General features: G+C 29.2%; 4 protein-coding genes across 5 annotated transcripts in view; 1 reads left to right on the top strand and 3 right to left on the bottom strand.

Moving 5' to 3' along the window:
• The window catches only part of LOC123298106 (E3 ubiquitin-protein ligase AMFR-like), a 54,848-nt gene extending 47,807 nt beyond the window's left edge, over positions 1 to 7,041 (bottom strand). The window contains exon 1 of the mRNA XM_044880011.1: positions 6,480 to 7,041. Within this exon, the coding sequence (XP_044735946.1) occupies positions 6,480 to 6,776 (297 nt within the window). The 5' untranslated portion in view covers positions 6,777 to 7,041. The remainder of the gene's footprint in view (positions 1 to 6,479) is intronic.
• Positions 7,042 to 7,336: 295 nt separating this feature from the next.
• LOC123298158 (asparagine synthetase domain-containing protein CG17486) lies at positions 7,337 to 10,541 on the top strand. 2 transcript variants are annotated; one of them, XM_044880076.1, is made up of 4 exons: positions 7,337 to 7,532; positions 7,616 to 7,799; positions 7,865 to 8,134; positions 9,392 to 10,541. In XM_044880076.1, exons 1-4 carry the CDS (start codon positions 7,476 to 7,478, stop codon positions 10,525 to 10,527), a joined length of 1,647 nt encoding a protein of 548 aa, XP_044736011.1. In that variant the 5' UTR covers positions 7,337 to 7,475; the 3' UTR covers positions 10,528 to 10,541. The 2 variants fall into 2 exon arrangements, with proteins under 2 accessions (XP_044736011.1, XP_044736010.1); XM_044880075.1 differs by having other exon boundaries at positions 7,862 to 8,134.
• Positions 10,542 to 11,197: 656 nt separating this feature from the next.
• On the bottom strand, positions 11,198 to 14,333 carry LOC123297640 (rabenosyn-5). Its single transcript, XM_044879385.1, has 4 exons — positions 14,132 to 14,333; positions 13,652 to 14,074; positions 12,827 to 13,041; positions 11,198 to 12,336 (listed from the first exon to the last, which is right to left on the bottom strand). Exons 1-4 carry the CDS (start codon positions 14,268 to 14,270, stop codon positions 11,785 to 11,787), a joined length of 1,329 nt encoding a protein of 442 aa, XP_044735320.1. The 5' UTR covers positions 14,271 to 14,333; the 3' UTR covers positions 11,198 to 11,784.
• A 3,239-nt stretch (positions 14,334 to 17,572) lies between these two features.
• Positions 17,573 to 26,999, bottom strand: part of LOC123297797 (insulin gene enhancer protein ISL-1) — a 59,496-nt gene continuing 50,069 nt past the window's right edge. The window contains exons 2-5 of the mRNA XM_044879586.1: positions 25,458 to 25,650; positions 22,940 to 23,265; positions 19,276 to 19,577; positions 17,573 to 17,983 (exon numbers count right to left, since the gene is read on the bottom strand). Of these exons, the coding sequence (XP_044735521.1) occupies positions 17,618 to 17,983; positions 19,276 to 19,577; positions 22,940 to 23,265; positions 25,458 to 25,650 (1,187 nt within the window). The 3' untranslated portion in view covers positions 17,573 to 17,617. The remainder of the gene's footprint in view (positions 17,984 to 19,275; positions 19,578 to 22,939; positions 23,266 to 25,457; positions 25,651 to 26,999) is intronic.

Raw genomic sequence — 26,999 nt, 5'->3', positions numbered from 1 at the left:
TCAAGTTGAGAGTGAGATATAAGTTACTGAAGATAGAAAGTGAGAGAATTACGGTTCAACAATATAACAAACATCAATTTCATACTACAAGTATATTTATAATATTTTAGATTTACATAGAAACCCAGTAACCTAAGGGCATAGCACTGGACTCCAATACCGGAGATTAGCGCTCAAAACAAGCTTATGTATATTTAAAAAAAAAAAAAAGTTTTTTTATCACTCAATAATTTTATAAATAATATTTATTCTATTTAAAACATACTTTAAGCGAAAAAAAATTTACTTTTTAGTCCAACGACCCAGGAGATACAGCATCAAACTTTTATTTTCTAATGGGGACCCATATACAAAGTGTTCCGTGAGTCGATGGATATAGCTTAAGAGCGTAGTCTTTGGACAATTTTCAGTCGAAAGTATATTATATACTTTTGTCCAAAATCCAATTGTAAAGGAGTTATGTGCACTATTATGTCTCCAAAGATAACAGTCAAGAGCATAGAAAAATAAATATAATATAGATGCGCAACTCTCAATTTTTATCATATGTGCTCCAAAAAATTGGCACTCCAAACAATTGATGTCACTACAGTAGATAGTTTGTAAATTAAATAACATAGGCAATGACTGTTACAGAAACGTTGTATGTAAAATATAAACTTTTCTATAGAAAAGTCTATGTTTTCTGTGGAAAATGCTTAGATAAGGCTTTGCTTATCCTTAGATAAGCATAAGATAAAAGAAAATCGGCAAAAATATATAGTAGTCCATTTAAAAATCAAAAGAACGCTGTATTTTTTAAGATGGCCAACCAAAACAGGTTGTTTTTCCGCCTAAAATAAACGATTTCAAGAGGGTAGAGCGTTAAAAAATAGTCACCCAGTATATATACCTAGAAAACACATTCGAGATGAATGTTTAATACATATATCTAGAAAAATATGCCACTAGTTAGATAGAAAGTATCCAGGCTGAAATATAATGTGGAAAATATTATGTCTTAAAGTGTAACTTTTTTACTTACTGTGTTAATCCATTTTTTAATTGTTAAACTATTAAACTATCAATTTCTCCAGTTTTTACATTCCATAGCACTCTAGTTATAAAATTTAAAAACAAACTTTTATAAATAGTGTGCTATGAAATGTAAAAACTGGACAAATTGATAATTTAATAGTGTTATACATTCAAATATTTCAATAAACTTAGTAAAAAGTAAAGACCAAAATAATGAAAATTTTCTAATAGTTTTTTTTCTCGATATCTCTAATCATCTCTGACGCTCGACAAAATATTAAAAATTGGCTCTATTTGTCAATTTGTAGTAGGTTGAGTTTGAAGTTCTGATTTTTGTTACGTAACTTAAAATGTGATCCATCACCCTGTATGACTATGCAATATTTTAAATCGATGTTCCTATAAATAACAAAAATATGAAGATATCTTCATCTTAAATGCGACACTCTGTATAAACACACTTACACAGTCATAGTCCTCTTTCATCAACATCTTCGTCACCCACTTCACTTGAGTGAGAGAAGCGGCAAAAGCTGCAATGTAGCAAAAGCTTGTTCCTATTGACAACAAACCGAAATACAAAGACTGTATTGTCTTATTACACATACCATCATATATTTTCTATAGAACAAAATTTTTAAGTAGTATTTCATAATTCATAAAAGCAAATTTTAAAGACATTGTTGTTATGGAATATACTAAGGAAATTTTTAATTATTGAGAGTGGAATTAAACGCCTTTTATAAAGAATTTTACAAACCATTTTAAAAATGTTTCATTTACTAGGGTAATATTTACCTACTTCCTGATTATTTTAGTTCAATCAATAAAAAATGAATCAAATCTCTTAATCCTCAAGAAAAGTTCACATTCGAGCAAAAATTATTCTAAATTTTTATCTTTGCGTCATTATATCAAATCGAAAAATTAAAATTGGGCCGTCAAAAGCTTTGGCCATCCATAAGAAAAAAATCTGGCGTGAAGGCTACATAAGCTTGATTTAAACTTAAGTTTAATATACTTATTTCGAAACAGCATTCACAGTAACCATTAATTTTTTAACTGGTTAAGTCTAGTTAATAATTTGTTATCATTCTTTGTAGTGGAATTTTGATAATATTTAGAGACAAATTTAATTAAAAAATGGATAAATATTAATTATATTCTGTTTAATAATAATTCTATAAAGAGATAACTAATTTAAAAATAAATCCTACGAATTATGTCACACACACTTACCGTTTTACCATCCGCAAGCCTCTCTAACTCGCAAACACCACCCTCTCTAACTGATTGAGTTATTTGTTGAAATACCATGTATAGAAACTGTTGATTACCATTTATATTATACGAAGTAAGAAGAGTTCTTACGGACGTTCTTCTGTATAAAGCAAAGAGAGATTGTATATGTGTATACATGTACCCAGCCGGTCATACTCATCACTTAAAGTTGTACACATACAATACCAAACACACACAATAACACATAACCATAACACACATCCCTCTTTGTTTTATACATAAGAACGTCCATAAAAAGTCTTCTAACTTCATATATTTTATATGGCTAATGAGATAGCTTACAATCGGTACAATTTTCCAGCTTCATTTGCCCCCTCGAGGGTAAACAGTGAAATTTACGAAAAAATTGTTTATCTTTTTATAAGGAACATTTTTTACATTTAAATTTTTATTCCATCTCTAAGGTTTACAAGATGAGTCTTATCATCAATATTTTTAAGCGTTACAAACTTGGGACTAAACTTAGTATGTCTTGATATATTCCATATGGTATAAGAATTTTTATAAGCCAATAACAATTGCTACTATCTTTACTATCTTTTATAGTTTCACAAAAAAAGTTCTAGAAGCATTAAGCCGCAAATATTTGTGTGAGATAAATTTTGTTTTCTCTGATTACAATAGCTTTCCAATATTTTCTTCATTTTTTTTGCAAAAATGAAAATGATAAGCTTAAATAATTCATGACCCTGACTTCTTAGCATAACCTTAAAAATATAAACAACAATAATCAGACGTTCTGAGTTTTGTAATCTCCGTTAAACATTTATTACGTTCTCTTTAGAAAAAATACTATTTATTTGGACTGGGTCCAAATTTTTTTATACCTTTGTACCATAAAAATAACTGATACGTTAAATTAAAAATTGCACAAAATACGCATAAACAGAAAACATAAAGCGTTAAAAATGTAATAGATTTTTCACAATTTAATATAGGTCATTCAAATGGTGCATAAATAATATCTATAAAAAATATAATCAACAGATTTGCTGATAAAAAAATTATTTCTATTTGAAATATTGCTATAGTGTAGTTTAAGTGTTCATAAAATCACTTTACTAGTCTATTTTACTACGACACCTATGTAATAATAATTAAAGCTGTACAATTAACTAAGTTATTATGATCTTTGGTAGCTTCGGATTACTGTTTATAGATGGCGTTTGATATAAAATTTGAAAAACTTAATTAATTTTTTTGATTTGTTTTTAAAATAGTTTTTTTTACACACACGTTAATATTTTCAATTTACAAATTATGAAATTTTAATTATTCATACTATAATTAATTAAAAAAATTTATAAAAACACAGTTTTCACTTAAGGTGTTTGTTTCCCTACAGTTTTGGTTTATTGCACGGTACATACATATAATATAGTCAAAAAATTTTTAGCTTTATTTATACATAGTTTTTATCACACTCTCTAGATTTTTTGATATAGAAATATCCAATTGAAAAGGATTACCTATATGATTCATAATATTTTCAGCCAACTTTGAACGATAAAATAATAATAAAAAGCCCGATGTCCTAGGAAATTTTTGTGATTTTTGTATAATCAAAAATGTATTTATAAAGTTTTATTGAAATCTCTAGTATTATTTAATCCTTGCATATCTCCTTAAGTACGTCGCCCAGACTGACTATTTTTTTTTTTTCAGAAAATTTCTGAACGCCCTGTAGTCCAATCAACGAGTAAGTATCATTTTTGCAGATTTTCAATTTTAGTTAATCACTGGACTAAAAAAGCATACCTAATATTTAGGTAATAGATTCATTACAATAATAAAACTTGTTTAATAGTGATCTTTCTGGTTAGTCTAGGCGCTAGCAAGGATTCTTTAGCCATGAAACAGTTGACAAAATATTTCAATGATTTCCTATGTTTTCTGACTCGTAGAATCGATTTTTGATGCTTTTAGACTCATTCCCTAGTTCAGTTTTATCCTATCATTTTTGAGACAAGCAGAAACACTCTCTATCTGATCGATCCAAAAGTTTGTATATATAATATAGCTATTGGTTAAATCAGTTCCCAGAAATATTTTTTCTATAATTTGTTTTCGAGACATCACACCCCGAAACTTAATCAAACGAATTTCTCGTTGTTAATTCTAAGCATTACAAACCTTCGAATAAGATAATCTTACCTAGGAAGCATCTCCCAATCTAAATAAAAAAATCTCAAAAAGAATTTTGTATGATTGCAATAATTTTCGAGTTATCGAGCTTTTGAGTAATGCATCTCTCGAAGTTTAAACTACTTACAATTAAAAGACAAATATTCACTATTTTTTTTATTTCGGGGTGCAATATTTCCAAAACAGTTCAGTTTAATAGAAAATTTTTCTGGGAACTTTTGATTTAACCAATAGAGATTTACATAAAGCAATTTTAAGGTTGATATTATGAAAGGTATCTTTGCTACCTCTAGAAAAGTGTTGGATCGTTTCTAAAAGTCGATAAACATAGGATTTGATCTAAATCTTTTGTCAATTCCTTCATGGTCACAGAACGAACCAAGCAATGCATTGCTAGCGTCTGGAGTACATATGTTGATATAATATGTGTTAATTTATGTGAAGAAATATAATTAATTCAATTGAATAATAATAATAATTAAGTATGCAACTGCAAAGTTTATATTCTATTTGTAAGCTAATAGCACAGACAATAAAGATTTTGAGCTCAAAAGTTACGTAAAAAAGATGAGATTTTGGTTATACGTAGTTCATGATATTTTGCGAAATATTAAAACTTTTAGTGATAGGTTACATTTGACCACAAATATGAAAATTATGACCCAAATTTAGTATAATTCCATACTTGGTTTATTAAAATTTGATTAAATTTGGATGTAATCAAGCAAGATTCAATTTTTTTGATTTTGATGACGTCATAAATTTCAAGAAATCAATTTTTTTCATAACGCACCCAAAATTTATCCGATCCGAAAGAAATTTTTTTTGAAACACACTAATTTAGGGTCAAACTTTTTAATTCTAATGTTATTATTTATTTAGCTAACCGAAATTTAGTTTTCAAAAAAAGTACATTCAATACAAAAAAGTGTGAAATCTCTATAAAGCTCATAAAGTAATAAAGATACTCATTCGATCGAATTTCGTTTATGTAAATTTAAAATTTCCGAGCTTTGGTTAATTTAATGAAGCATTTTGTCTCCCAAGAAACTAATAAGTAATTCATTTTCATCATAGATCCGTTAATTATCATACTAAATGTACGGTTTTCGACTGAATTTACGATTTCCAACTTTTGTGAGTATCTTTTTTTAGTTAACGCAAACTTTTTGATTCATTTGAGAAAAAGTGATAAATTTATATTAATTTTCAAAGTCAAAGTCCTTCATAAACGATTTTAATATCTTTTTCTATCTCAACATATTATACCACTTAACCTCATCCTCTCATCTTCATATGTTAAGTGGTGCAATGTGCTGAGATAGCAAAAGCTATTAAAAGTATTATGTATGAGGGTCTTTTATTTAAAATACATTAGTTTTGTAAAGAAAATCAGCGGTTTGTAAATTGTTTTTCATAACAACATAAAAAAAATAGACGTAATACTCACAATCACAACGTTAATTCATAGGAAACTTTCCTTGACCTAGTCTCTCAGAATTTGTATCAGGCGACCTTAAGTTAATGACAGATGTTAAAAATTATCTAACGGCTAGTTAATCTAACAATAAGATGAATGTAAATAATCTTTAAAAAGGGGAGCGGTCTCGTTAGTTGATTTCCAGAATATTCTTAATAATTTAAAAAAATGTCATCTACGTTTCAATTTAAAAATACCATATTTTTAAAATAAAAATAGATTTTCTTTAATAATCATTTATAAAATGTTTATTAATATTTTTCAAGTCATTAGTAGAAATAACAACAATGTATAAGTTTAGCAAACATAGTTTGCTCTAGAAATTAATTTTAGCTCGCTGCAGTTTTACAACAAATATAGTATATGTCAAGCTTTCAGACCACGTATTGATTTCATAATATGGGTACACAATTAGATGCAATACGGTAGGGTAGTACTTACGAAAACTACCCGAAAATTCTTCTTAAAATTCATCGTTTGATATTCAAATATACTTTAATTAATTTATTTGTGATTAAAAATCAAAATTACTTACCCAAATGCATAGGGGTTCCTGTATCATGAAAGTAATAGTTTCTGTAATTTGATTGATAAGGGTGCGAGTATCATTGCGCGCATGATTTGAATCCGTCTGATTTAATTCCCTATCATGCAATGTGCTCGACCCGGCACCCAACCCCTGACTAGAAGCAGATGTTGAATTTGTTTTCCAATTTGGATCACTTGTAACTTGCACTGCATAATACACAGATATTGACAGCAACAAAACACTTATAGCCGTATAAACCCGCAAACTAGGCAGGAGAATTCTGTCTAATAATATCACAGGCATTTTTAAAAAAAATAAAATAAAAATAATGTATGTTGTATAAAATGTAAATAAATAAAAATGTTAAGTTAGATCATAAAATTCACAAGTTCAATAGAAAATACACACAAAATTCACGGACAATATTTTCTTTCCTTTATTGGAAGTATTCTGCACTTTACTGGTGTCTTCCGAAATGCTTGACATATTATCTGTAGTTCATTAGCCACCTCCATTCGTTTTACGTCCTTCACTTCGCAATCGAAATTGCACTAACATACAGAGGCATGGTAAACTCGTTCTTTAGACACCCACCGTGAGCAGTTCTCATTTATTTCCAACAGACATGCGTTGCAATCACTATCAGCAAAAATCAAAATATGTGTTTAACTGACATCTATAATTATTTTTTATAAACAATCAACTCCAAACATTGGTTTAATTCTCAGCTAATTTAAAAAAATGAAAAATATTTTCTTCAAATTATTTATTTTCAATCTTAATTCATATTTATATACTTATTTTATTACTTCTTTGCTTTTATTTCAAGTTCGCCCATACATTTTCAAAGTTTTTAAATTTATTTTAACATAACCTTATACTCTAAGCAAAAAGCATGAGTTTTTTAAGCAAGAAATATTCTCAAAAGAATTAAGTATCAAAATCAGAGAATATTTACTGATATAGTCTCTGATCAAAATATTCTTAAAACACATTTGTGAAATGTGTGGAATTTTATGCTCGATTACAAATGCAGAAAGCAACACTACATGTTCTTGTGTAAATAATCATAAGAAATATTGCCTTAAAAATTCTCACTTTTTCAAAATGGGTCTAATAAACATTATAAAATCATTTTTTAGATTGATCAAAGTGATTTCTTCTTGCACAATCGAGGACCCGATTTACATGACATAACACAAGTGCTCCTAAATAAATGGAATGTTAGCTTATTGGGATACGTTTTATGGTTACAAGGGAAAAATCCTGTAAATCAGCCAGTTCATGAAAATGATCAGTATATGCTTTTCAATGGAGATATTTTTGGTACTATTACAATTAATTAAATCAAGGTTGAAATGAAAACTAATGAAAATCGATTTGTTTAGGAGGAGAACTAATTCAAGACGAAACAAGATTAAATGAAGGCGATACATTACCGTTATTTAATGCATTGATTAAATCACAATCAATATTAAGCTCGCTAAAACAATTGAACGGACCTTATGCTATCGTATACTTAGATAAAAATAAATTATATTTTGCAAGAGATCATTATGGAAGACGAAGTTTATTGATCAGCAATCATAATAATCATTTAGTTATTTCAAGTGTTTTAAAACGAAATTTGAATTATAAATGTATTGAAATTCCTCCTATAGGTAAACATTAGAAAATATTAAATGAAATTTATTTAAACAAATCATAATTTTTATGGCATATGGTATTTGGCAGACATCCCGAAATCTACCAATCAATCTTTAATTGATATCAAAAATCTGAAAAAAAATCTTTAATTGATATCATGATATCTTTAGTACGATATTTTATCTTGCAAAATATCGCAAATCGAGCAGACCCGAGAGAAATATTTTTAAGAAAATATTATTGGAATATTAAAGTGCACTTTTATTAGTATAAAAGTCCTATTCAGTTCAAATAATTCCGAATGAATTCAACTCTTTTAAAATCCAATCAGAATTTAAATATATTTTAATAGAATTTAAACTGAAACTGAATTTTCGATTCATTTGAATAGGGTTTCAAACATACTTGCTGGGTATGTCTGAAAATTGAGCCGCTCGGAAGTTATATACCTACTTTCGCAATCTGATTTTGCTTATTTATTTATTTTTTTTAAAGCTTATTACTTTTATTAAAGTTTATGAAATAGTGAATTTAGGTAAGAACAAAAATAAACCTCTGGCGTTAAATATCAAATTTTCGAGGTCTTCTAACTGTTACGAACTCGTTTTAACATTAAGATGACTATGAAGATTAAAGTCAAATTCTAGGTCTTGTTGAGATGTTCCATTTAGAGGCTTAACCTCTACATATTTCTCATTAAAAGTAGGAACATATTTTATATGGCATCCTTTTTACATTATGCCGGTTTTCCACTAAACGGACAAACAGAAACAAAACACAAACTCAAATAATAACTTAACTTTTCGCAAACTTTAAGACTGGCTGGCGTGTTTTGCGACAGTTTAATAATAATAATAATAATCATCATCATCAAATATGGATATTTGAAATTTTTATTTTTGACTTTTTCAGTTTTATTGTTGTTTTTCTGGTTCTAAAAAACATAAACTTAAATGTTCGTTTAGTGGAAAACCGCCTTTATAACGAAAAATTAATATTTTTAACAAAATGTTAATTTTTCATTATTTTATACTCAAAACTAGTGGTAGGGAAGCCCAAGAGAAGAAGACTTGGAGCATAAAAAAAAACTCTTAAAATAGGGACGCGCATACTTAATTGAAAATCTTTATAGGACTTTTTTTTTCTTAAAATCATCCATCTAAGCTGCAAAATTCAATAGGTTTCGACGACGCTCGAGTTACTACACATTTAGCATCGTAGACTAACTTGTTCAAGTTTTTAATAAATTTATATAATAATTTTTATTACAGGATTATTTCATATTGATTTGGATCAAGATTCATTAGAAATTAATGTAGAACCATGGAATATTCCGTCAAATTTGATACAAAAAGCAATACAAGAAATGGAACAATTAAACCTCAAAATAAATGTAAATTATGATAATTATGTTCCTCTCACTATATTACACAAAGAACTGGATTCCCAATTATCAATGTTAGATGTATTATTGAATAATACAAAAGAAGAATCTTTTGAAAAATTACTTAATGATATTTATTGGCAAACTCGAGTAATTAAATTAAAAGATCTTCTGCAAGAGGCGGTACATATAAGAGTTATAACTCAACCAAAACATTGTAAAAATACAATTGGAATACTTTTTTCTGGTGGTTTGGATTGTACAATTTTAGCCGTTTTAGCTCATAAATGTTTACCCTTAAGTACTGAAATTCATTTATTTAATGTAGCATTTGAAAAAAATAATGTAAACAATTTTGATACACCAGATCGTAAAACAGCTATTGAAAGTTTAAAAGAATTATCATCTATATATCCAGAAAGAAAATGGAAATTTTTTGAAATAAATATTTTACAAACGGAACTACAAGAACAGTGCTCCAAACACATAACCCACTTAATAAATCCGTTATCAAGTATTTTAGACGATAGTTTAGGTTGTGCAGTCTGGTTTGCAAGTAGAGGATGCTCCGAAGAAGAGAAATCACCGTGTAGATTATTACTTGTTGGAATGGGAGCCGATGAACTGTTTGGTGGGTATACACGACATAGAAATGCATTTCGAAGAGGTGGATGGATTCGATTAAGTGAAGAATTGGCAAATGATTGGAATAATTTACCACATAGAAATTTAGCTCGAGATGATCGGGTAATATCTGATCATAGTCGTCAAACTCGTACACCATATTTAGATGAAAGTGTTGTTAAATATGTCTCGTCACTGCCAACTTGGGATAAATGTTATCTTAGTGATAAATTGCCGAGTGGAGTTGGTGATAAATTGTTACTTAGACTATTGGCGTATCATTTAGGTTTAAGAAATGTACCATTTTTTCCTAAACGTGCATTGCAATTCGGTTCACGTATTGCAAATAGCAAGGAAAATGCTAAAGATATTTCTTATCGATTACAAAATTTTGTGTGATATGAAAGAGCGCAAGTACCTAATTATTGTTAACAATTTTAACTAAAATACGATAAATAAATTTATATTTTACTCAATTTTTTTCTTTTACTCAATTGTTAATTTTTGTTCCCGCAAATTGGCTGATTTTTAAACAAAAAAATTTTGGTAATGTTCAAGGTATATAGTTTTTATTCAGTGTTTTTTTCAAATATAATTTTTTACACTGATGAAGTAATTTTTTTAAATAAAATAATTTGATATAAATAAAAAATAGGATACAATAATATAAAGTGCATCATTTAATCATTGTCAAATACCTTAGTTAACTAACCAAGTTAATTAAAGTGATGTTTAACAAACATAATTTTTATTCTTTCAACCGTTTTGTTCAATCCAATAATATACTCTTATGAGTTTGTTCCATTTTTAATCCATGGATTAAATTATCGTGGATATTTAATAATAATTACCCCTTAATTTTAGTTTGTTTTTATAATCTAGCAAATAGAACAGTTCAAAAAATTTAAGAATTTTTGTTCAAAACCTGATTATGATTCGAAACATTACAAAACAAATGCATTTTGCATAAATGCAAAAAATTAAAAAAAATTCTGATTTGCAATTTAAAGGTACAACAATTGAAAATTTCCAATTTTTTTCAGGTTTTAAATACATTCGTACTACCCAAAAGTACATAAAAAACCTGCAATTTAGAAAAAAACAGTTCAAATCCGAAGATTTGTCTGAACTGTACGAGTTTTTGAAATGTTTCAGAAAAATTCGTTTTTCTCAAAATTATATCGGGTTAAAATTTACCACAATTTTTATGACCATTAGTTACATCTTTTTCCAGAATTTCAACTCAATTCATTTATTTTTCGAAAAGTTATCAGAGAGAGTTGAAAATATGAGGTTACTGCGGTTTTCATGAGATTTTGAGGTTATTTTGCCACGTTCAGGGTTCGATACCAAGCAAGGTCGATGCAGAAAGTTTTAACAAACAATTCTTTATTTATTCGCCTCAATCCGTTCAATAGAAGCAGAGATATTCAAGAAAACATCACCAAAGAAAACAATGTAAAAAAATTGTCCTTTTTTTCCTGATGCATTCAGTAGCGCCTACTGGGAGCATTGAATTATTACTGGAATTAAAAATGGAACCAACTTCTTTAAATTCAATCAAAATGTGAAGTTTTTTGGCATTGGAAAGTTTGAAGGCGTGTAAACACTAATTAACATAAATGCATAACAATTAAACACTAATCAATCATATTTTCATTGACTACTTCCATTTAATTGATGATTATCATCAGTCTTCTCTTTTTCTTTTTGTCTATGATGATATTCATTTTGTAATTCTCGTAAATTTTCTTCTAATAGAGCGACTTCTTCAAATCGTAAAGAAGTTCTCGCTTCTCTTATATATCCTCGTATAACATCCATTTGTACAATTAACGGATCTGATTCTTGAGGATCACTTGTAGGAACCGGTTGACCTATTGGTGACCAACCTGTAACGATTGCCACTGTGTTTGACTGTGTGCTTGCATTGTCATTATTTATAGTTTTTGGTGGTGATTTTCGTAACGCATCAATTTCTTCTTGTGTTGGTAGTTGAGGTAAACATAATAACTTTTCTTTCAGGTAAATTGTGGATGCTCTACGTATAGATTGATGTAATTTGATTTCTCTAGGTGTTCCAGCCAAAGCTGCTATTTTTCTACTAACTAGATCCATTAGTTCAGCTTGTTTTGCTAATTGTGAACGTAGTGTCTGGGTATCTGCTAAACTGTACGTGGATTCACCAGAACATAAGCTATCACACATCTGAAATCGTAAAATAGTTCTATTAATTTTCATTTTTAACATGCTTGGAATTAGAGCATATCGGTGTCGGTTATTATTCACCCGTTTAGGTTGATGCCACAAACAAACAGACGCATTTAACACCCCTTTTTTGATTCGGGGGTTAAAAATGATCAGCTGGGTGATCTGATAAAACTTTTTTAGCAATATTCTCAGATAAAAACTACTGATGTGTTTCGATGTTGTTGTGAACAACAGATTTCTTATAGACAGAGTATCTCTTAACTGGAAAACCTAATAATGTTTATATCCAGCCTGCGAGTTAATAATTAAAAATTAGCAGAAGTCAAGTCACTCAAACCCAAAACATTGTTTTCAAGATCAGTATCTGTAATTTATTTAAGTTTCATTCTTGCGATTAAAGAGTTCTTTATGAAATTTACAAATAATGGAACTAAATACCTATTTTCAATATGTCTAGAGAGTAAACATACAAATACTAATTTATTACCTTGTTGTATAAAACACATAATGGTTCTGCCTTTGACATTAAGGAACGTAGTTGCATATATAGTTCGCAAACAATTGGCTGCGCTTGTCGTCGTTCTTGAAGTATATGTCGACTTTCTAATAATCCCAAACAATGTCCACATAAACGAATTGCATCATCTGAAGTTTCATTTTCTGGTTCTGTTTTTTGACTAACTAATGCACCAGTCATTTTTTCTAAAAATTTTTTTATTGTAATGATAAATACATTATATAAAACGCTTCCGCCCGCTTGTCCCTAATCCTTATGTATGCTTAGATCTTTAAAACTACGCAACGGATTTTGATGCGGTTTTTTGTAATAGATAGAGTTTCGATTTTTGCCCCAATTTCCTAGATCAGTTTTTTGTATTCTTAAAATACGTATTTTCGACTACCAAGTAGTCATCATCAGTAAGAATTAGCTAGTGAATGTTACTCTTTGCTAATTTGGTGGCGGACTGCACCAAATTAGCAAAGAGTACAGCATTTTTAAGCAGTATTATATTTTGTACTTTGTTATAACGGTGTAAACAATGAATTAAAAATATAAAAAGAATACATGAATATTCCCTATTGTTTTGTTTTATTTTTATGTATAATCAATAAACAAACACATAAATAAACCTCACTAAGTAGAAATATGAACCATTAAAAACTCTTTATCTTAAACCCTTAGTAAGATAAAAATTTGATAACTTATTATTATTTAACATTTCCCTTAGTTTTAAACTTATCGAGATTCTACTGTGCTACCAAATTTTGAAATAATTTTCAAGAACTACGATCAATAAAAGCATTTACTTACTTGCCATTGAGACTGTCAAAAAACAAGAACAAACTTGACACATAACTGATCCACATAATCGACAATGATGTTGACGTCGGGTTAAATTAAATGACTTAGTACATGATGGACATAATTTAACGCTCGTCCCATCTAACCATTGTACAACAGATTGTTCATGTTGTCGCCTATCAGTGTTATTAAAATTTAATAATCTATCTAATCTTATTAACAATTTATTCGTTTCGGCTGCGAAATGTTCTAATCTAGTTCCTCGTACAGATTTAAAATATTCTGTATGGTTTGTAATTTGTCCTAATTCTTGTTTTTCAAATTGTCTATACGCTTTCGTTGTAGCATTTCGTGTACGAATTATCGATTTAAATGAATCTAAATCATTTTCATCAAGTTTTAAAATTTTCTTTTTGGCTTTTCCAACCAAATCTACAATTAAATAGTTTTTGATTAGAAAATCAAAGTAAATAAATTATAGAAATTAACCTTTTAAGGATTGTAATACATCTTGTTCTTCAGGATGTTGTTTCTCAACATGTGAAATTAATTGATGTTGAGTTTTTAAATCTTGCATACATGTTGGGCATAAAAAACCTTCCAATACTCCTGTTTCATTATCAGACATTTTTCATATTTGATGTATATTTGTATATATTACTATTCCAATTTAATTGACACCCATTGACACCTGAACTGACAATCTTCTATTGACAACTATAAAATGTCATATTCAAAACGAGCAATTGTGACACGATGGTAAAGTAGGTATCAGTTTTTATTATAAACAAGTAGTCTCTATTAACAATAACAGATGGATATACGCTAGTAAAGCAGAACGACATCTCGTGTTTTATTTTGTAAACAGTGGTTATTATTATTAACTAGCTGACCCGGCAAATTTCATACCGCCGAACAATCGATTCTTATTTTTTTAAAATTCTTTTCAGATTTCTTATCTGCAAAGGGAAAATATATGGGAAAGTATATGGGCTATAATAGTTATGATTAATAAACATACAATTTATTGCAAATACTATTACAAACCTTAAAAGTTGGCATGATATTTTCCCGAACTACTTTTGTAGCTTCAAATGAAGTCATTTGAAAGTAGTCGTTGTATTGTTTTGCTTTCCCGGAACCCTTTTACTAACACTTAAACTTTATGGTATGGTAAATTAAAGTTCAAAGCCTGTGCTTCGGATCCTAGCTATCCTAGAGCCTCTGTGCTTCGGATCCTAGCGCACTGCACCATTTGGCCCTACGATAATAGTCACTATAGTTTCATCTCCTGAAAAGAGATTGTATAAGTAATGGACGACACTGAATGTCTAGTTTTGTGACAAAACTCAGCTTTTGTTGCAAAAGTGGAGATGGTTAGGTTAGGTTAGGTTATATTGGTAGTCCACGAAGGACACACTTAGGCTATAGAGTCCTTTGTGATACCATATATGTGTTTTTCCACCTTTTCCGCTGATAATTTCATTTGTTACCTCCTTAATTATTTTGAGAAGTTGAGTACATCTCCTTCATGCATATACCATGCACTACATCAGCCCATCACAACTATTAATTAAATTAATTTTTGTAGTGACGTCGAGAATCGAACCCGCTACCCTAGGTACTGCGAACGGAATTGGTAACGCCTTAACCAACTGAGTTACTAGGGTTATAAAAGTGGAGATACTTGGCTTTTTTTCTTACTTTCTAGCGCTGGAGCAGGGATAATGGACATGTTTATTAAAAAATAAAAATAAAACACAAATGTTTTAAAAAAAATGACATAACATTTATTTACTTATATTTACAAGCAAATTTTTTACCCTTATTATTTTTTTTTTAATATTCATTTATACACAACGATATATAGCGATTACCGCTTGTAAAAATATTAAAGTGACAATTTATATATATATCAATAATATATATAATATATAATAATTTTATTTATATAATAATATAATAACACAATCAATCATATAAATCATACATTATATTTATTTAAATTAGTGGGGGACGATTATGAATGATACATATGACTCTAAATCTAATAAAAAAATAAAAACGCCTCAAAATCGATCAAATAAATTATTATTATTTATTACAAAAAAAAATATACAAAATTTAAGCAAATTCAATTTTTTATGAATTATAACGAAACGTTAAAATTTGCAATAATGTTGGCAGACTACAAAAAAAAGAATTTTTAAGATTTTTGGATTTTTTTTGTTTAAAGACTTTCGGGGTGATTCTTTACGATTTGTCTACATTCAAAAACTAATTTAGATTTTTTAATGTGACCCTAAATTATAAAAAATAAATGTTGCCTTGTTAGGGACCGTGTACAATTAAGGATATACTAGCGCCAAGGCAATTTTGGATGAAATAATAATTTTAAATAAAGAAATGATTTCAAAAGTCATTAACATTGGTCTTATGGGAAAACGGTAGATGGATGATATGTTTTCATAGATTTCACCAAAACCATTCGGTGGAAATTAAAAAAGAGTAATTTTCAAAATTGGAAATTTTGTTTGATTATTGAGCTTTCGATATTCCAAAAACCAAGGCAGATATCGAAGATTTGTATTCTTATTTTTCGTGTACATTCATGAAGTTATAACAACATTAATCATCAAAGTTGAAAATTCAAATAATTTCAACTCTAACTCTAAAATTGCCTTGGCACTCATACTACATTAAACTCATTTTATCAAAGACATTCCTTCCTATGGCTGTTGCCAAAAGACATAGAAAATCCTTTAACTTACACCTTACGAGAAAAATTGGGAATTTAAATTCTCCAAATAGTATCTACAAAAAAAAAAAGAATTGTTTATTAGGTTGTAACAACTACGTACCGAAAATCGACTCTTGGTGGGGGGAGAGATTGGCCTCAAACCCTTTTATGGGACGTTAAAAAGAGGCAGTTTTTTACAAATTATAAAAAAAAACTATGGAACAAATAAAATAAAATTTGAATAAAAGTTGTAGCTGAAAGTCATTGTGCACATTTTCGTTTTTTATTCGACTTTTTAGCTTCAAAATTGACCGATTTTTGAAAATATGTTGCATAGTTTATTTTTTTTTTATTTAAATTTGTAAAAAATTGATTTTTTTTAAAATTTGAGTCACTTTAAGGTTTTTGATTGAGATGAAATTTAGCATGCAAATGTAAATCGAATGACAATGCATTTTTATGATATGACCTGATTTTTCACATCGCTTCCACCATATTTGATATAAATACGTTTTAAGTTTTAAATAAAAAATTTTAAGACACAAGCTTTTGTTGTAGGAAAAGTTTGTATTCTACCTACTAAAGAACGAAATAATTTTTCTTATGAGTCACTCTATTCTTGTATTCGTGATAAGAATAATTATTTTCTAGTTTTTAGTACTAAAAAGGGATTTTATATTTAATTTTTTTGGTAGATCGATTTAGTAAAATATTTCTCGTTAAGAATTTTTCTCTTCTAGATTTCTCGTCGTTATTAAAAGAAAATATTTGTTACCCATTACATAATATATACCTACCTACTTAATTAATTCTTTTCGGATAAAACTTTCACCTAATGAATAGAATATTTAACCAAATAATAAAACAGTAAATCAAAATTAATTAATTATTCAAAAATTTAGATTTATTGAAACTAGTTTATTTATTTTTCTGAAATATTTTGTAAGAAAATTAATACAAAGATAGTGATTTATTATCACAGGACACAGGAAATGATCACAATTGAAAATATTCAACAATTCGGAGACTGGCCAAAATTTTTCTTATTTTGAAAACATCATAAAATATTGAATTATTAACAAAAAAATAAACGATTTTCTAATTATGAAAATCATTCTTAATCGCCCACCACACAATTTTAAATGAAAAATTTTTTAAAAATAAAAAATAAAAATAATCAAAAAATTATTTGATTACTGTATGTACACAATGTTAAAAGGCGATGATGGAGTGGGTTAGGGACTTGCTGGCAGACTATCATCACTTTCTAGGTATGTTACGTAACTGTCCGTGCTATCCGGATGCGCCATAGAGTCAGGTGGCGGTGCACCACCATGCATACCCGTTTGTACACCATGGCCAGGCATCATTGATGGTGGTGGTAAGTCATAACCATGCATTTGATTGACAAGATGTTGGAACGCTGGTGTATGCGTTTGTTCTAAATCGGTATGAAGGGCAAAATCACTGAGTGCTTTCCATGGTGGTTGATACGCTTGTACTTCCAACGGATGCATGCCTAACGGTGAATCATGTCGTACTGGTGATGATGCTACCATCGGTATACCTTGCATACTACCATACCCCAACTTACGTCCGTCCTGTGAACAAACAACATCTATTACAATGGGGCGGTTTTTGTAACATTACAAAACTAAAGGCGTATGTACAATACGAATATTTATATCATGTATATAAGGTGGAGCGCATTCGCTTTGAAATGCATAAATCTGATTGGTTCTTCTCCTACTTTATACATTAAACTCTGGTTATGTAAAAGTTTATGTATACAATTCAAACGCACACATGAATACAGAAAATATCACTACCAACTCATAAAGTTGAGTGAATTGAGTACAGCTATGTTCATAAATAAATCAAGTAAACGGTTAACCAAAACCCGATATTTGTTGTTCAGTCGGAACCCGATATATTTAGTTTATATTAAAAAACTATTACAACTAGACGAATTTCTTACTGTTAGAGTTTTCAGGGCCTGAAGGAAATTATTTTTATTTCATTTATAACTTTATATCATAACTAGCAGCTAACCGCGTCGCTAGGAAATTGCAACTTTAAAAAGGAAGACTATCATTTTATAGCCTTCTCTTTCTTTACCCTCCCTTTAATTCCCCTCTTTAAGTTTTAATTTTTATAGTGTAGAACCCTAATTTAAAAAAAAATTAAATAAAGTCTATGTTAATTGCTGATAATGTAGCATTCTATAGGTGTAAGAATTTTTAAAATCGATTGAGTAGTGGATTCAAAAATAATTCTTTACTATCTCGATTTTACATGAATCGATTCTTCATGCTAATAATCAAATAATGGCACCAATACCCGAATTTGTGGATCTACGGTTGTGCAAAATGACTATTTCTTACGTTTTTCTATATAACATTGTAAAGATTCTTCAAAAATTGATTAATATTTTTAAAAGAGCAAAATAAAACAATGTTTTAGACAATTTCGTTTTCATCATTATGAATTTAAAACGTGTAGGGCTAAATATTATTGTAAAAAAAACCTTTCATTTCAGATATTTCGTTTTTTCCAATTTTAAATGATTTTTAAGATCGATTCTTACTAGATCGATTCATTGAAGTTGATATTTAAGTGAATCGATTCTGATAAGTCGATTCTTTTGAAGAAATCGTCTATCCCTAAAAGAAATATCAACTATGCTTCTAAATCAATTCATCGCAGTTAATTTTTAAGTGGATTGATTTAAGATCGATTCAAGAATCAATTCTTTTGAAATAACCGCCCATCTCTAAAAGAAATATCAACTTAGCTTAGAACAAAGAACATTTTAACTATATTTCGGTGTCTTAATACCGTATAAAATATACGTAAATATATGTACATAAATTTATAGTAATATAATATTTACCTTCTCTTGTTGCATTTGTTGTTTCATAAGTATTGTCTTTTTCTTGTCCTTGCAACGTTTATTTTGGAACCAGACACGTATAACGCGAGGTGATAGACCCGTCATCTCTACCAGCTGTTCTTTCATTAGAGCGTCGGGTCGTGGATTCGCTGCGTAACATGTCCGTAACGTATGTAATTGTTTTTCATTTAATACAGTACGCACGCGTGTTGGTTTACCATCACCCGAACCACCGCCGGAGCCACCACCACTACCTGGTTTCCCTCGACCACCCTTATGTGAACCAGATTCAGAACCCGAGTCTGTAATTATAATAATAATAATAATATTTAGTGATATGACTAACACAATGGTATTAGGCAAGAATGTACGAGCGCCTGGGCAATTTTGGATAAAAGACTTGATTTTTTTTATATAGTTGGACTAAGTCTAAATCAATTCTGAAAATAGGGAATATTCATGAAATTTAAATTTGGTTCAGATAAAACTTTAGTAATTAATATCTTTTTAATTACTTAAAATTAATTAATAAAAGTACAAATTCAGTGAGGGCATTTAAAAATTTCTAAAACGGAAATTCAAATTTTTATACGGACGTGACATCAAAGTACTAACTTGCCAAATTTGTTGACATACTGTATGTATGATATTAATTACTTACATTTTATATGGTATTTCATTAAATTATACTATTCTACGGCTTTTTATTAGAAAACTTAATAATAACGAGTGTAAATTCTGTGTTGTAAATTCATTTTTTTAAAGTGTAAATTATATATTGAACTGTCAAAAATTGACAGATTACGTACTTATACGTCATCAACAGAGAGCGCCAAAAAACTGCGTTTAAATATCTCAAAATTATAATGTATTTTAAATATTTTTTTACACTTAAATACAGCATTTTTAAGCAGTATTTATATTTTTTTACTAAAAATATAAAAAAAATACATGAATATTCCCTATTTTAGGGAAGGTGGCCCCACTATTGAAATAAATAAATGACTTTAATCATATGGGAAAACGGCAGATGGATGATATGTTTTCCTAGATTTCTCATAGAAAACAATTTAAATTAAAGTTAAAACTTAATAAATTATTGAAAAAAAAAAAATGTATTTTTACTTCATTTCAATGTGAAACGGTCAACTTCGGGATGAACTTGTCATTATTTTAATTTTTTTTTTTCAATGTAACAAAATTCATCATCAAAATTAAAATTAAGGAACTAATAATTTCTACGACTAGTCTAAACTTGCCCTGGCGCTCGTACTACCTTAACATATATTTATGGGAGACGAGTGAGTTGATTGTATTGTCTATGGGGATTTAACCATACTGGACACTGTCCATTTGATAATTACCAGTTTATTTTGTATTCACAAAGGGCTCTACTATCTATGAGTTATGAAACAGAATTTAGGACATTATAATATTGTTGATGGTATGCGTATGTATGTAGTACCTATGTAGGTACTTTAGTTGAAAGGGTGTTGTTGGATGGATTAAATTGTATTAACACTTCACATGTGGCTGTATGGCTAATATTCATAGTTTAAATTTTAAATAATTATTAATTCTATACCTGAGCGTCAGTGCTTACATGATAAAACTGGTGTTATAAGCTATATATGTAAAGGATCTTTCATTTTAATAAGTCCAGGATTATAGTTGGGGAAAAATCATGACGAATTTTTAGTCTTTTTTAAATAAAGAAACTTTTTTGTATAATCAAGGTAATGTAGTCAATTTGTATTTTTAACCGACTTCAAACAAAAACGGAGGAGGTTATCAATTCGACTGCATTTTTTTTTTATGTTTGTTACCTCAGAACTTTTGACTGGGTGAACCGATTTTGAAAATTCTATAACTGTTTGAAAGCTGGTGATTCCCGTGTGGTCCCATTTCATTTTAGTCTTGTTCTGACAACGGCATTCATGAAAAAATCATAAAAGTCTTAGATTTGCAGCAACTATGCACGACAAGAGGACGAATAACTCAATATCAAGCCAACCGATTTCGATGATTCTTTTTTTAGTGACGAATTAGTTAGCGTACTTAAGATTCACTAAAAATTCGAAAATAAGAAAACTTTTAACAAAAAGAAAACCGACTTCAAAAGAAAAATTTTTCCAAAACAAATTAATATGCACTAAAAAGTAAAAAAACAACTCTGACGGAACAGTTTGCTACATTAGATTGACTGACATGATTAGCTTGCTTTGTAGTTAACCAATCCAAAAATAACAAAAGTTGCACAGTTTAATGGGGGACATCTTGTTCTGACATCAGATAGGACCTAGTTCTTCGGTTTTCTTTAATAGCCAATTTAGATCCTAAAAGGTAAGAGATAGAATAAATCGTATTTGCTCCGATAGCTGACGCTGATTTAAAGTAGTTAATCTATCTCTTATATTTTAGGGGCAATTCTGAACTGCTAAAATTGTTTGAAAAATATAACACAAATGCTAAGAAATTTCTGTGAAATCATTAAATTTTAAAGGTTTACGATATTTTTTGTCTTAAATATTGAGGTAGTTGGGTTACTCAAGCAAAATCTTAAAAAATCTTATAAAATTTGAATATAAGTACCAATTAAAAGCCTAATGCACACACTATTAAAATTTGAAATCAATTTCTCCCGCTTAACATGGGATACTTGCAGTAAAAATGACATTTTTAACATTCGCAGCATGGGAGATCCATGTGACCATGGCAATCTTTTAAAATTTTTTCAATGAAGTAGACTTCCGTTTTGACAAAAAAAAATTCTATCTTTGAGATCCTATTAAGTTTAAAAAACTACCCTGTCTCTTGACTATGTTAGCTAATAGAGTATTCTATACTATGTTTGAAAAGTACTTCAAAATGTTCCTAATAAAAAGCCACAAAAATATATTTCTGTAAAATAAACAAGTCTTGCCATACAATCAAATTCAAGTTTAAACAATTTTTATACTCGCAAAAACGCTGTCATCCATTTTGGTGCCGTAATATTGGTAAAAACAACAGTTGTGTATGTAATTATTATATGTATAAATAAAGTTGATGGTAACATAACCTACAATTTACTATGAAAGCCATCAACAAATTAGTAATTAATGTATATTATTTTGCCTATATGACATCACATCATGGAGGCTTGTGTTTTAGGTCACGTGATATACATATTAAAAATTACGACTTTTAATTTTAATATAATAAAACAACAATATGCTTTTATGACTTAAAATCAGAATATTTAAGTATATTTCTACATAAATTTTAATTTTTATGAAACATAATTTATTTTTCATTAACTAAGGGCTATGAATATTAGCTACCAGCTAACATACAAAAGGTAATTACAATAAATACGGAGGCTAAAGATAAGGAGAACCATGTCTGCCGAAAAGCAGAATATTGGTGGCGCTGCTGTAGCAAAAGTGAAGGTAAGTTTAAAAAGAAACGAATAAGATTAAGATAAGGCAAGTTGTCACAGAAGGAGAGGGAATTTCAAATCAAACACCTTTTGCTACACAAGCGCAAATTCTTTTCCTTATTTCATGTTTATAGCTGGACATTTTTTTACTTTAGCCCCTATTTTAGACGATTCGCCTTATCGCTACCCTTCATAAAAGAAAATGAAATAAAGAAATAAAGAAAAATTGATTGGCATACATACCTGACATACAGCCAAGATCAGCACTAGCATTACTATGATTATTATTACTAAGACTTGTATTATTATTACTTTCTGGTCCACCACCAACACCAACAGTTGGATGTGGTGTACTTGATATCGATGAGCTCTTCTCCATAACATCATGATCTTCTTTACAATATAATGCACCACCATCACGTAATGCAAACTCATCACCAGGTACTAATTGTCTTGCACATGCACAACAACGAAAACATTCTATATGATAGATTTTACTTTTAGCACGCATTACAAAATCATTTTTACTAAATGATGCACCACATTTATCGCATTTTGTTCCAAATAATCTAGAACAATAGAAAAAATACTCAAATTAGTTATTGAATTAGCTGAAAATTAGTCGAAGTGAAGCAGTCACCATCACATTCATCACGTCTTACATCTCAAGTATCTCATAGCTATGGCTGATTTCGAAGGGGCAACAGTTACTGGGGTATACCTCTCTGTGTGTTTTTTAAGAAATTAACCGCTAAAACAGCACTTTTGGAATACAATGTTCTATACAGGCCACAAAAGCTACTGAATGGCACAAGTAATCACGTGTTGTCTTTGAATCGGGTACAAAAAACCACTTTTTTATCGAAGTCGGGCGAGGACAAGTATGTGGAGAATGTTTAATATTTGTATAGTTTTTGGCAATTTGAGGCGGGAAAATTCCGTTATCGCTATCTATGCCTAGATGATTGTAAAATATACATTGTGGAAGCGCAAATAAATATAATGAACTTGGTCTGAGAAACGGAGGTTAAACCCAATTACTATTATTATTTAACGAGTTTTCACTACTAAGAGTTGTCCGGGATTAACGCGGGCTCGATGACTACGTGGAGATTTTAATATCAATCAACGAGATCGTTCATTTTGTAAGACTTGACTCTCCAAACCTCCAAAATTGAAATAATTCCAAGAAAACTTTTTCAACATGATTTTATCGCTAAACATAGATAGCTAGAGATGGATTAGTCATACAATTTGGACCAAATTTTCTTCGTCTACACCTTCACGAAATTAATAATTTTTGGAGAAACTTTCAGGGCGTATATCTTCCCTAGGAATAAGGTGGATGGGCAAATAGTCTATCGATCTATCTATCCACTTTTTGCAATGCTCGCTTCATTGAGGTTACTAGATCAAATCTTGGAGCAATATGGCAGATGACTTTACTAGTACACTGTAAGAAATTTTTGTGAATATAGGTGTCAACGCCATACTGTGGACTGTATTGAGGGAATATTAACATTAGCAATAGCCCTAGTGGACATCTCCATTCAATACTGTGATATTACTTGTGCTAAGTAGGTAACTGTCTCTACACCATACCAGCATTGAAGTAAACGTCATACATTTTTCACCGTGTACCTATTAAAATCCCCACGCAATCACTTCTTTCGGATTTTCCCCGTGCATCTTTCGGGCCCAGGACTAAAGTATTGAAAATCAAAATTGATTGATAAACTATTCGTCATTCACGAATACACACACTATATGTATTCATTTACCTTTCAAAATCACCACTTGGAAAAACTGACGGTTAATAAGCCCTTATTGTATTTAAAATTTTATGTCACATCCTATTTTGTGACCATATTAAAAAGAATATTTTATTGATATAAAAAAAAGTATAAATAAAAATGTTTTTGTCCAAAAATATTAAATTAAATATATTTTTTTTTATTTTAGTAATTTCAACATTTTAAAAATTGCAAAAAAAATATAATATTTATATAAAATATAAATATAAGCTTGAATGATATGTAGGATGTGTATATTTATTCTTTTTTTTTTTTACCAGGTCATACAGATGTGTTTTGTCGGGATCAAATCAACAAAACTGAACATTTTAAAAACATTGATTTCGATGGATTATATTTCTCCTGTCTTGTTAAATATTCGAGCCACACACGTTGTTGTTGAACATTTGTCAAAATGTTTGTTTTCAAATACATAATATATGTGTTAATCAATTGTGATTATAAAATAAAAAACTTTTTTTTTTTGAAAATACAGTGAAACGTGGTAAAGTGCGACCTGGATAACTGAGAAATCCTCATAGCTGGAACTCATGCTGAGGTTAGCAAAACTTAGGATTCGTTCTTTCGATTTTGTCGTCATAGTTAGCTCCATAACTGAGTTAGCGAGTAAATTTTATATGCATTAAACTCTGTAACTGAGAACTAAGATAACATAGTTTTGTTTGTTTACTTACTTATTAACTAATTTTGAGCCTCAATGACCTTAAGTTATAGGGTTTACTTTCTTATCATAAAGATGTTTATTTGAAAAACGTCGAAACGAAGGCTCAAATCATTATCAGAACATGAAAAACTGAAGTTAATATCCGTTTATAAAAGAGGCAAGACATAGTTATTATTAGTAGTTTCTAGAAACGATGTTCAAAAAAAATATTTTCACAACGTGACGTGACAGAATCCGTCTTATTAAGATCTTACAATATTTAATTTCGTAAATGGTTTCTTACCTAACGTAATCTCGCTTACAATATGTTTTACCGTCTCGAACGAAACAGGTACATGACTCGTCTAGGAATTGTCTACATTCCTGGCACTTAAGGCAAGCAGCATGCCATTCTAAATCTGGAGCCACTCTTAATATATATTGGTCGTGAATTTGTCCACCACATCCAACGCAGTGACTTAATCTTCTTGGTTTCTCTGTAACAAAAAAATATCGAATATTTAACAAATTTTTCAATAATGACATTGGAGGTAGGTGAGGGAAAGATAGGTAAAGACTCTAACGCGGTAATCTTTGTTTTTAAAGTTAAAATTTCCCAGCACTGTGGGTGGATATCTGCTAATTGTATATAAAACTCTAATGTTATATTCTTTCTATTAACAAAAGGATAATAATAATTATGACCTGAGTTTATATTTTCTATTTAATATTTTATAATTATTTATTATTATGATTATAAAATACAAAAAGGATTATTTGAATATCCGTAAACAAGTGTTAATGGACAAAGTCCATTTAATCCTGCAAAAGCTTTATACATACAACAAATACAATATACAATGAACATACAAACAAACATGTTACATTTAACACTACGTGATATTCAATATCTATAATAGATGGATTAAATTTAGTCAACTTTTAGAGTTTAGAGATACCTGCATCATCATCACCATCAGCTACAGCTTTAACACCATGCAAGTATGTATAGATTATATTATGAACGTAAAAAGAATTATTATTATTTTTAATTTGAGATTTATCTAATAATAATAAGCCATCAGCAATAAAATAATTATGTTTTAAATTCCATATTACTAATTATTATTGATCGTTGCAATCAATATACAGTGTGTCGCATTTAATATGAAGACAACCTCATATTTTCGATATTTATAGGAATATCTCATCTTATTATAGAGTCCGTTTACTACTGAATGGTTTTATACCATGTATATATGAAATATACATAGTATATTAAGTTTAGTCCCAAGTTTGTAACACTTAAAAATAATGATGCTAGGAAAAAAATTTTGTCATAGGTGTTCCGATTTCGATAAAACTCTGTTTATAAGGTAATTTTGACTCATAATTTACAAAAATCGTATTTATATAACGATTAGGAAACTAGTTTCGGAGATATCGAGCCAAAATATGGGATAATGGGTGATATTTCAAAAACTATGCTTCCAATCGTCAAATGAATACGATTTTTGAATTTTTTGGGTCAAAATTACCTTATATACTAAGTTTTATCCAAATCAGAAATCATAAATTTTTTTCGATTTTTTTGAATTTTTTTAAGGGGTACCCCTTTACAAAAATTGAAAAAATCGAAAAAAAAATGTTGGCTCCGATTTCGATGAAACTCTGTTTATAAGGTAATTTTGATCCATAATTTACAAAAATGGTATTAATATAACGGTAAGGTAACTAGTTTCGGAGATATCGAGCCAAAATATGAGAAAATGGGTGATATTTCTAAAACTATGCTTTCAATCAACAAATGAATACGATTTTTGAATTTTTTGGGTCAAAATTACCT

Source organism: Chrysoperla carnea, chromosome 4 (assembly GCF_905475395.1).
Source record: "Chrysoperla carnea chromosome 4, inChrCarn1.1, whole genome shotgun sequence".
Lineage (NCBI taxonomy): Eukaryota > Metazoa > Arthropoda > Insecta > Neuroptera > Chrysopidae > Chrysoperla > Chrysoperla carnea.
The sequence above is the reverse complement of the archived record's forward strand: the minus strand, read 5'-3'. Positions and strand labels throughout refer to the sequence as shown.